The sequence below is a fragment of the Amphiprion ocellaris genome, chromosome 18 (genome assembly GCF_022539595.1).
Source record: "Amphiprion ocellaris isolate individual 3 ecotype Okinawa chromosome 18, ASM2253959v1, whole genome shotgun sequence".
Taxonomy (NCBI): domain Eukaryota; kingdom Metazoa; phylum Chordata; class Actinopteri; family Pomacentridae; genus Amphiprion; species Amphiprion ocellaris.
Window position 1 is genome coordinate 14,231,969 of NC_072783.1, and position 11,337 is coordinate 14,243,305.

General features: G+C 35.4%; 1 gene segment (V, D, J or C); it reads right to left on the minus strand.

Moving 5' to 3' along the window:
* Positions 1 to 409: 409 nt before the first annotated feature.
* Positions 410 to 1,413, minus strand: LOC118469391 (Ig heavy chain V region XIG14-like). The segment is given in 2 exon segments: positions 410 to 1,193; positions 1,277 to 1,413. Coding segments are annotated over 2 exon segments (348 nt in total).
* Between the last annotated feature and the right edge of the window lie 9,924 nt (positions 1,414 to 11,337).

Sequence of the window (11,337 nt, forward strand, 5' to 3'; positions counted from 1 at the left end):
AAGATGCTTTGCATTGACTCCTCCTCACAGGAAGAATAGAGACTGAATGGGTTTGGCCTTCATTTTTTTTTGTTATATATGTTGAACTTGGACAGCTACAATAGTTCAGTTCAAGGTTGGATTCCTGCCAAATACATTTGATTTATAATTTTAGGATTTTTCCAAGTTTATATTGTTAACTGAGGTTTAATTTGGCATATTCTCCTCTTTCTTACATTAGAAACACTGGAGAAAAAGCTTTATAACATCCACAGAATGTCCAGTCAACAAGCATAAACAGATCACAAAACAACAACAAATCATTCAAATGTACAGATTTTATTTAATTCTGCAGTCAACTCTTTCTTCATGGTAGAAATATTTTTTGCATCACCTTTGACATGATAAATTGACTCTGTACTCGTCTCACTCTTAGTCAAACCTGTAATTGTGAATTTCTGTTGACACAGAAGTTATTATTATCTCCATCATTCATGTGATTATTTCCTGAGTCTGTGTGAAAGAGTCTCACAGGATCCAGCTGACAGCAGCAGTTTCCAAAACATTCTGTCCCTGTTGAACATTATATAACATCATATTAAATGAAACAGTAAATGCTGCTGGAATTAGATTTAAAATTCGTGGTAATGATTAAAAAAAATCACAAATTAACTTCTTCCTGATGGAGGCCCATTGAAGGTCACTTTGTTATTTGAATTAATATTAGAGTGGAATTGTTTTTTGAAAGTCCTGTGAGCTGCTAATGGTGCAAAGATTGACAGCAAAGAGAGTTTTACTGAGTGAACTGGTCTGAATCCATTCCTGGTCTGAGGGCTCCTCCTCTGGTGGCTTCATGTTACAGTGTTCAGGCACTGAGGGGTTTTTGTTCAGGTCTACTGATCATTTGTGTCACTGTGTGTCTCTGGCACAGTAATACACAGCAGAGTCTTCAGGCTGCATATTCTGTCCATTTAGAGTCACTGTTTTGCTGGAAGTGTCTAATTCGATACTGAACTTGTTCTTCAGTGAATCTTTGTAGTGTGAGCCTCCAGTATATTTCATTCCAATCCATTCCAGTCCTTTCCCTGCAGGTTGTCTGATCCAAGCTGTCCAGTAGCTGCCCAAAGAATAAGAGACCTGACAGGTGATGGAGAGACGTTGACCTGGCTGCACAGTCACAGATTCTGGCTGAGTCAACTGTTCACACTTCACACCTGTTGAAAAAAGAAAATGTTGAATGATCAAGTCATACTGCAGAGAATGAAGTATAGATTGTGATGAATCCAAAGAGACTCACAGGATGCAGCTGCAAAGAGCAGCAGTAGAGCTACAGACAACATGGTTTGAGGTGAAACTGATGTGCTGTGAACTTTGCTGACAGTCTGATGTTTTTAAAGCTGGACGCTCATGGAGTTTGCATAGAACATATGAAGCATCAGTGCTGGTCCAAGAGAAGCCAATAGAAATGTCTGTTCAGTTATTGTATCTGCAGAATGAACACACACATGGAAATCACCTCCTGACTTCATACATGATATTTTGATGTCATCACATGTTAAATTGCAGCATAAAATATTGCTCTACTTACACCAATAAAACAACTGTTAATTTTTCTATTTCTGGAAACTATAAATGTGTTGTGTTGTCAATGATTCAGTTTTCTAATATGTGTAATTTCTTGTGTATTTTCATACACTTATGTTACTTCATATCAGCTTTGTTCTCTGTGTTTTTAGTATATTTATATATCAATGGGTCATTTAAAATGATTTGTATAGTTTCTTTAAGAGAATTAATTCCCTGTAAGTAAATCGACATCAGATTTGTGATTCCGCACAAATCAGCACAATGTATTGGAAACTTAAGTATTTATTAGGGCTGGGACTTTAACGCGTTAATTTCGATTAATTAATTAATTACAGCTAAAATAACGCATTAAACATAACGCAATTAGTTGCACCCTCCTCAGTTCCCTCGTTTCTGGCACACCGGTAACTCTGATGAACACTCCAGCCCAGTAGGTGGCGGTAATGAACCTAAAGTCTGTTTGTAGCCATGAAGAAGAAGCACAGGAAGTACTGAGTGAAGTCAGGCACTGGTGAACGTTGAAGGAAGATGAGATTGAGCAGAAAGTTTCCTTTTAAAAATTCCCGATGGCAGCTTGGATAAAAGCCTGGTTGTGTGCAAATTGTACAACAAAGAGTGTTCTGATCACTGCGTCACTTCAAGCTGACGGTATCACCTCAATGTACAACATGTTGCTGTTAGCACCAGAGCTAACGTTAGCTACGAGTCATGCTAACGGCTAATGGTGTAGCCATCCCATAATAGACCACTTTTCTAGACAGTGCTTGAGTTTACAGAAAGTCTTAAAATTTTGAATAAAATGGCTATAATTGCACTTAGATTTGCAGTAATCTGTGAATGTAGCAGACAGATGAAAAATGCAGATAAATAGAAATGAAACATTTTTGTGGTTTAAGTTTTTACTCTGTCGAGGCTCTGCCTCCTTGGAGGAGGAAGAACCTAAACAACAAAAATATCTCTTTTAATAACTTAATTATAAACTTTTTGTTTATAAAAAATACATAAATAAAAATTGATATTCCTATAAAAAGAGCCATCAAAATTACAGCATTTATCAGACCCAGAAAAGATGAAAACAGAATGAATCTCTGGATTTTCAACTTTCTGAATCTCCTTGAACTACTTATGCTGATTTTATGTGCCATACAGTAGAAAAAGCAACTAAATTCGGGCTTTAAGTCATCAAAATCACTCTTTTCTATATTTCCCATTTTCCTTTTTTTAAATAAATTTTAAATTATAAACACGTATATGTCTATTCATTGATTCAACTGTCAACCACAATTTTATTTGAATTGAAAAATTTCACTTATTGTGTCAAATGTTGCTATTTGACAAAACTGCAATTAATTGTGATTAATTAATTACAACGCCTAGAATTAATTAGATTAATTTCTTAAATCGCGTCCCACCACTAGCATTTATTTATGCACTTATTACAGTATTTACAACCTCATTTGCAGCAACAGTAATCACAGTATCCAAAATCGTGTACAGATTGTTGTGGCTAGTTTGCAGGTTTGCAGATATTTGAAGACAAAGATGGACACAGACACTTGGAGACTTCAGAGAAAAATAGCTGCTCAAGAACTGGAAATGTGTGACAACATGCACAAACAAAAAGAATAAATGAATAAATGGTATAAATGAAGAGTCTAAGTTGATACTGAACTTGTTCTTCAGTGAATCTTTGTAGAATGAGCCTCCAGTATATTTCATTCCAATCCATTCCAGTCCTTTTCAACAGAAAAACAGATTTTATGACAAATGATTAAGTTGCTGCTAAAGAAGAACTGTTGACTACGACACATCAGAAGAGACTCACAGGATCCAGCTGCCAACAGCAGCAGCAGAGTTACAGACAACATGGTTTCTGTTGAGACAGATGTTCAGTTAAATTCACTCCACATCCTGGTGGGAAGTTTTTATAGCTGAGTAGGAAGGAAGCTCAGTGAGTTTGCATAGAATCAAACACATGAAGCCTTAATGTTGGACTAACTGGAGACGATAGAAGTTTGACTTTATCTGTTCTCTGTCTTCGTCTCCCTCACACTTGATGCTTTTTTTAGACTCACTCAACTTTAGCTGCTGTTTCTGCAAACATTTACTGAAAGTTTGTGTTAAATAAATATTATCACAAAGAATCAATGAACAACAAGTTTGCAGCCATGAAAACTAAAAGACCAACCACCATTAATATTCTGTAACCCATGTTTATTGTGCATGTAGCATGTTTTCAGATGATTACTTTTAATGTTATATGTGCTTTTTACCTGAGAAAATTGATTTAATCCTTTCTCGGTTATCGACTGATTTTTAATCGACCAAATTTAGAATAAATCAAAAAAAAAAATAACAATGTTCTGTTCTTAAAATCATTCATGGTCTGAGTGCTCCTCCTCTGGTGGTTTCATGTTGAAAGTGTTCAGGCACTTTTTACTACCTGCCTATGAGACATTTAGGGGATGGTCACAACAGGCAAAAAAATAAAAAATAAAAAAATATGTCAGGAGTGTCTGGAATGTTAGTTTCAGTATTATTTTATTGCATCATGATGATTCATTCAACATCAGTATTGCTTTTCAGACAGTCCTGGACAGGTAGATGCAAAAAGAACCCAGTAAATTAGGACAGCATATACTGGAGACTGCATTTTTACAAATTGTTTGTTCAAGTTCAGAGGCAACAATTTGACAAGCAGTTTCAGTGACAAGATATTGAATATGTGATCAAAATTTATGTTTAGAAACAGTTATTTCTTAGATATGCCTTTAAAAAACAATTGAAATGTTACTGATTATTTTTTGAAAAAAAAGATGTTTATATATGAGAGAATTATCTAAACTGAGGATGTTTTTCATGTCTGATGAGGACTGTAGGTTTTTGTACAGCTGTTCAACAAGCTTCAATCACCGTGACCCTCGAGCACAATAATAAACAGCAGAATCTTCAGTCTTCAGACTGTTCATCTGCAGATACAGCTGCTCTTTGCTGTTGTCTCTGGAGATGATGAACCTGCCTTGAACTGACTGAGAGTAGTAGATTCTATCACTGTTATATTCGATAATAGCGATCCACTCCAGTCCTTTACCAGGAGTCTGTCTGATCCAGTTCATCCAGTTGCTACTAAATGATATTCCAGATGTTGTACAGGTGAGTCTGTGGGACTCTCCAGGTCTTTTCACTGCTGGTTCAGACTCTGTTATGCTCCAACCTTCAGCACCACTCCAAACAAACACAGCAACCACCAACAGTGTGAGCTGTCTGTCAGCCATGTTCACAATGTGACTAATATGTCTTCAAGTCTGGAAATTTCCTTTAAATACACTGAATCCACATGAAAATGCTTCCATGAGGCTCCTCCTGCATCAGTCAAATCAGAGGGCAGGTCTATAAACAGCACAACATGAGATTCAACATCATTTCAACAACTCAGCAGCTAAAAAACATCTGTTTCCTCCACGATATTAGAGTAGCATGAATTTTCATTATTTAATTTTTCTTGATCTTTGATGTCTCATTCAATAGATTCTGTTAAATATTTGTTTATTTTGGTGAGCTACACAGTTACATTTTGTTGATTTTTGAAATGAAGACAAAACTTTACTAGATAATTTAGATATTTTATAGTCCTGAAAAATATTATAATGCAGAAAAAAGCAAAAACTATAGATTTCTTGATTGATCTCATTGACTTCATAGTCAATGAACTGACAGCATGAAAATCTAAATGAAATCTTGAATTGGTTTCAGCTGGTTGAAGGACTGGATTCTTTACGATCGTCAGAGATTTTAGTATTTAAATTATGGTTTAAGGCACAGACTTGCAGAGAAACTTCAAGCATCAAGAGGAAATTAAACACTCAGGAAGTGAAACTGGTTTGACTAAATGTAAAATACTGATGCTGTAGTGGACAGGAAAATATCTGCTTTCTTATCTGTCAAATAATGTCCACAGAACAGATCTTATTGTCACTTTTAAGGAGATTACAACAAATGATTTCATAAAAGATGTTTAGTAGCACCAGGCTAAAAAAAATCATTTAATAATGTATAAGGAGTGTTTGGAATGTGAGTTTAAGTGTTATTTTATTTCACCATGATAATTCATTCAATATCAGTGTTTCTGTTCACAAACTCCTGGACAGACAGATGCAAAAAAAGAAAAAAAAAGTAAATAAATAAATTAGGACACAATGATACTGGAGACTGATATTTTTTTTACAAATCTGTTCCTGCTAACCTGGTTTTACATTAGTGGTCATTGGTGAAGATGAACTAAATAGTCCTGACTTTTGAAAACAACACATTTCTGCAAACGTTTTCCCGACATTTCACATTTTGAAACCAAATTGTTGATTCATTTTTTTAGAAATGCAAACAGTTAGGGTTGTTGTTACTGTTAATGCTAATAAGTTCATCCTGCATTTATACATGTTTGTCACAAACACAGAAAATTATCATTTTGATAAATTAAATTTGGAATAATTATGATAAAAGGGGTCCATGCAGACTACTAGCATCGTTGCTTTATTTGGGGCATATTAACAGTGTATTTATCATGCTTTCAAATCAAATTTATGACACACTTTTGGTGTTTAATTCATTCAAAAATATCACTGAAGTCTTTTTATTTGTTTATTTATTAACAGCAGCGTTTATATATTCATCCAGTCATTTCCATATTTTCGGTGCTAAACCTACTGCTGCACACTGAAGTTAGTGTTCAGGATGAGCTAAATAGTATAAAACTTAAGTTTACTATAAGTGTTTACAGTTTGCAGGTTCATATGAAAGACTTTCTATATTTTGATATGGAAGCTCTGAAATAAAGCAGCTACAGGATCATGTAAAAAATGGAACCTTGTAGGATTAAAAATAGGAAAAAAATGAAAAACAATCCCTTAAAAATGCAAACATATGACAAGATAAAATTTAAAAAACATGATAAAATCAAAAACTATTGTTTTGCTAAGACAGAAACTAGGGCATGTCATGCTTTCATATGTATGTTTGCAATATTCAACATATTTTCACTGAGTATATGTGGTTGTCAGAGATCAAAATAAAATAGAACATCATCCAGCGTGGTTTATAATTAATTTAAGTATATTAGCATTTTTTTACTGGTTGTATTGTTTTGTCATTCTGAGGAAATATCAGAAAAAAAAGACAAAAACCTGCACATCAATAAATTCACTGAGCTTTTCTTTAAGTGCAGATAGAAATTTATTTACTATCTGTTTTATTGCATTAGCGTGTCAATATTCTGTCCACATGTGTTTAGGACTTTGATTATTACTTTATTATAATTTCTTCAAAGATTAAAATCTTCTGTAAATTCACAAAGTCTCTCATTGACAGATACTATAAAAGGCGACTTGTTTCTCTCATGCTGTTGTCACTAAACCTTACTCTGCCGTCTCCATCATGGTGATTAAAAGAGGAAGTAGTTTTTGTACGTCTCTATTTCTGTCTCTCACTGTGTCTCTCTGGCACAGTAATACACTGCTGTGTCCTCAGTCTTCAGGCTGTTCATCTGTAGATAGACTTTACTGCTGGAATCATCTCTGGAGATGGTGAATCTACCCTGGACTGACTGGGAGTAATAGAAATGAGAACTGCCTGTGTGCACAAAAGTGATCCACTCCAGTCCTTTACCAGGAGTCTGTCTGATCCAGTTCATCCTATAGCTGCTGAATGTGAATCCAGATCCTGTACAGGTCAGTCTGTGGGATTCTCCAGGTCTTTTAACCACTGATTCAGATTCTGTCAGAGTCTGACCATCAACACCTGCCAACACATGAACAAAACATCAAATGAATTCTGTTCATACTCATGTCAGAGTCGTGTCAAATCAGGATTGTTGAAGTCCTTCACCTGCCCAGCAGAGAGTTAACAGCAGCAGTCCTGTCCTGTAGTCCATCATCTTCTACAAAGTGTCCAACACTCTGTTTTCCTCTCTGCAGATAAATAAGTAGCTGTGGAAAAATGTTGAGATTTGCATTGACTCCTCCTCACAGGAAGGAGGAACTGAATTAAAATGCTGCAGCATTTTATCAAGATGGAATGAATAAAATGAAGAATTAAAGTAAACATAACTTCTGGACAAATCAGTTTATAATATTTTCCTGTTATTTTCCTCACAATGATCAGTTTTCAAGATGCCAGAGAACAGAAACAACAGTTGAGGACATTATTTAAACATCAAAAATGACTTTCCATGGATGTTGTAATGACACATTTTTCAGTCGATGAAACTAAATTGTTTAGTGAGAAATATCAACTGTGTAAAACAATGGAAACTGATAGAGTTCTCTACAGTCCTTTTGTTGTTGTTTTTGATGTGATTATAATTATAACTATAGTAATTATCATTATTACCACTACTACTACTACTACTATTACTACTAAGAATTAGCTTAAATGTACACAACATACAAGGAATTTGGTTTCAGTTGTTAGTGTCACTCTAGGAATAAGAAAAAGAGAATAATAAAATAGAGAGAAAAAATAATAATAAAAGTAAATAATATATACATGTATATATATGTACAGATATTTACACATCTAGATAAGAATATATATACACCGTTGTGTGTAAGCTGACTTTAAATATTTGAATCTGAGAACAACCAGTTTTGAGAAACTAAAAGCTTAGCTAACAGGATGCTAAAATATGAACTTTGCTAACATGAGGGGCTTATTAATGCTTTGTTTTCATCATTTTAATCTCAGTCCAGCTCAGTACTTTTGCATAAATACTGTGAGTCAAACAAAGAAGACAGACTTTAAACTTTGAACAGTTTGAATTCATTCCTGGTCTGAGGGCTCCTCCTCTGGTGGCTTCATGTTACAGTGTTCAGGCTCTGAGGGGTTTTTGTTCAGGTCTACTGATCATTTGTGTCACTGTGTGTCTCTGGCACAGTAATACACAGCAGAGTCTTCAGGCTGCATATTCTGTCCATTCAGAGTCACTGTTTTGCTGGAGTCATCTGTGGAAAGGCTGAATTTGCTTTTGAGTGAATCTTTGTAGTGTGTTGTAGATCCAACTATCATTCCAATCTACTCCAATATTTAAATTTTGTTTTAAACCACAGACTTTTTGACAAACATCAACGATCAAGAGGGAATTAAACACTCAGGAACTGAAACTGGTTTGACTAAATGTAAAATGCTGATGCTGTAGTGGACAAGAAAATATCTGCTTTCTTATTTGTCAAATAATCTCCACAAGACAGATCTTTGTGTCATATTTAAGGTGATTATAACAAATGGTTTTATTACAGACATTTTGTGTCATCGAGGAAAAAAAACATTTGAAAATATGTAAGGAGTGTTTGGAATGTTAATTTCAGTATTATTTTATTTCACTATGATAATTCACTCAGTATCAGTATTGCTTTCTAGAAACTCCTGGCCAGGTAGATGCAAAAAAAATTTTTTTTTAAATGTACAAAGTAACAATAAATACATAAATAAATTAGGACACCATTATACTGAACAGTGCTTTTTCACAAATAGTGCATTAAAGTTAAAAGGCAGCAACCTAACAAGAAATTTCAGTGACAAGATATTAAGATATTATGTAGAATATGTGCTTAAAATCTGTGTTTAATGACAATTATTTCTCGGATATGCCTTTAAAAAACAACTAAAATGTCACTGGTTACAAAAAAGATGTTTATATATGAGAGAATGATCTAAACTGAGGATATTTTTCATGTCTGATGAGGACTGTAGGTTTTTGTACAGCTGTTCAACCAACTTCAGTCACTGTGTGTCTCGAGCACAATAATAAACAGCAGAATCTTCAGTCTTCAGGCTGTTCATCTGCAGATACAGCTGCTCTTTGCTGTTGTCTCTGGAGATGGTGAACCTGCCTTGGACTGACTGAGAGTAATAGATTTCAGCACTGTCATATTTGATAATAGTGATCCACTCCAGTCCTTTACCAGGAGTCTGTCTGATCCAGTTCATCCAGTAGCTACTAAATGATATTCCAGATGTTGTACAGGTGAGTCTGTGGGACTCTCCAGGTCTTTTCACTGCTGGTTCAGACTCTGTTATGCTCCAACCTTCAGCACCACTCCAAACAAACACAGCAACCACCAACAGTGTGAGCTGTCTGTCAGCCATGTTCACAATGTGACTAATATGTCTTCAAGTCTGGAAATTTCCTTTAAATACACTGAATCCACATGAAAATGCTTCCATGAGGCTCCTCCTGCATCAGTCAAATCAGAGGGCAGGTCTATAAACAGCACAGCATGAGATTCAACATCATTTCAACAATTTGACAGCTAAAAAACATCTGTTTCCTCCATGACATTAGAGTCACGTAAATTTTCATTTTTGATGTCTCATCCAGTAGATTCTCTTAAATATTGATTTTTTGTGTTACACTGTAACTTTTTGTTATGTCCTAAAATACAAAGATAACTAGAAACAGTATAAGCATACATGTAAAATGTGTATTTCTTAAGAAATAGAGTGTAAGTATACAGCTAGCATGTAAATATGGTAATGAACACATTTGAATCTCTTGAATCCTTTGAATTTTTAACAACACGTTTCTGACCATACACACATGGACAAAATTGTTGGTATCCCTTGGTTAATGAAAGAAAAACCCACAATGGTCACAGAAATAATTTGAATATGAAAAAAGTAATAAATAAAAATTCTATGAAAATTAACCACTGAAAATTAGACATTGCTTTTGAACCGTGGTTCAACAGAATTATTAAAAAAAATAAACTCATGAAACAGGCCTGGACAGAAATGATGGTAACCCTAGAAAAGACTGAAAAATATGTGACCATAGGGACATGTTCAATCAAGGTGTGGCCTCTAATTAGCATCACAGGTGTCTACAAACTTGTAATCAGTCAGTCGGCCTATTTATAGGGTTACAGTAGTCACTGTGCTGTTTGGTGACATGGTGTGTACCACACTAAACATGGACCAGAGGAAGCCAAGGAGAGAGTTGTCTCAGGAGATTAGAAAGAAAATTACAGACAAGCATGTTAAAGTTAAGGCTATAAGACCATCTCCAAGCAGCTTGATGTTCCTGTGACTACAGTTGCACATATTATTCAGAAACTTAAGATCCATGGGACTGTAGCCAACCTCCCTGGACGTGGAAAATTGATGACAAATGGAAGAGATGGATAATACGAATGGTAACAAAAGAGCCCAGAACAACCTCTAAAGACATTAAAGGTGAACTCCAAGGTCAAGGTACATCAGTGTCAGATCACACCATCCGTCGTTGTTTGAGCCAAAGTGGACTTCATGGGAGACGACCAAGGAGGACACCATTGTTGAAAACAAATCATAAAAAAGCCAGACTGGAATTTGCCAAACTGCATGTTGACAAGCCACAAAGCTTTTGGGAGAATGTCCTATGGACAGACGAGACAAAACTGGAACTTTTTGGCACATCAGCTCTATGTTCACAGATGCAAAAATGAAGCATATCAAGAAAAGAACACTGTCCCTACTGTGAAACATGGAGGAGGTTCTGTTATGTTCTGGGGCTGCTTTGCTGCATCTGGTACAGGGTGTCTTGAATCTGTGCAGGTACAATGAAATCTCATGACTATCAAGGTATTCTAGAGAGAAATGTGCTGCCCAGTGTCAGAAAGCTTGGTCTCAGTCGCAGGTCATGGGTCTTGCAACAGGATAATGACCCAAAACACAGAGCTAAAAACAGCCAAGAATGGCTAAGAGGAAAACATTGGACTATTCTGAAGTGGCCTCTATGAG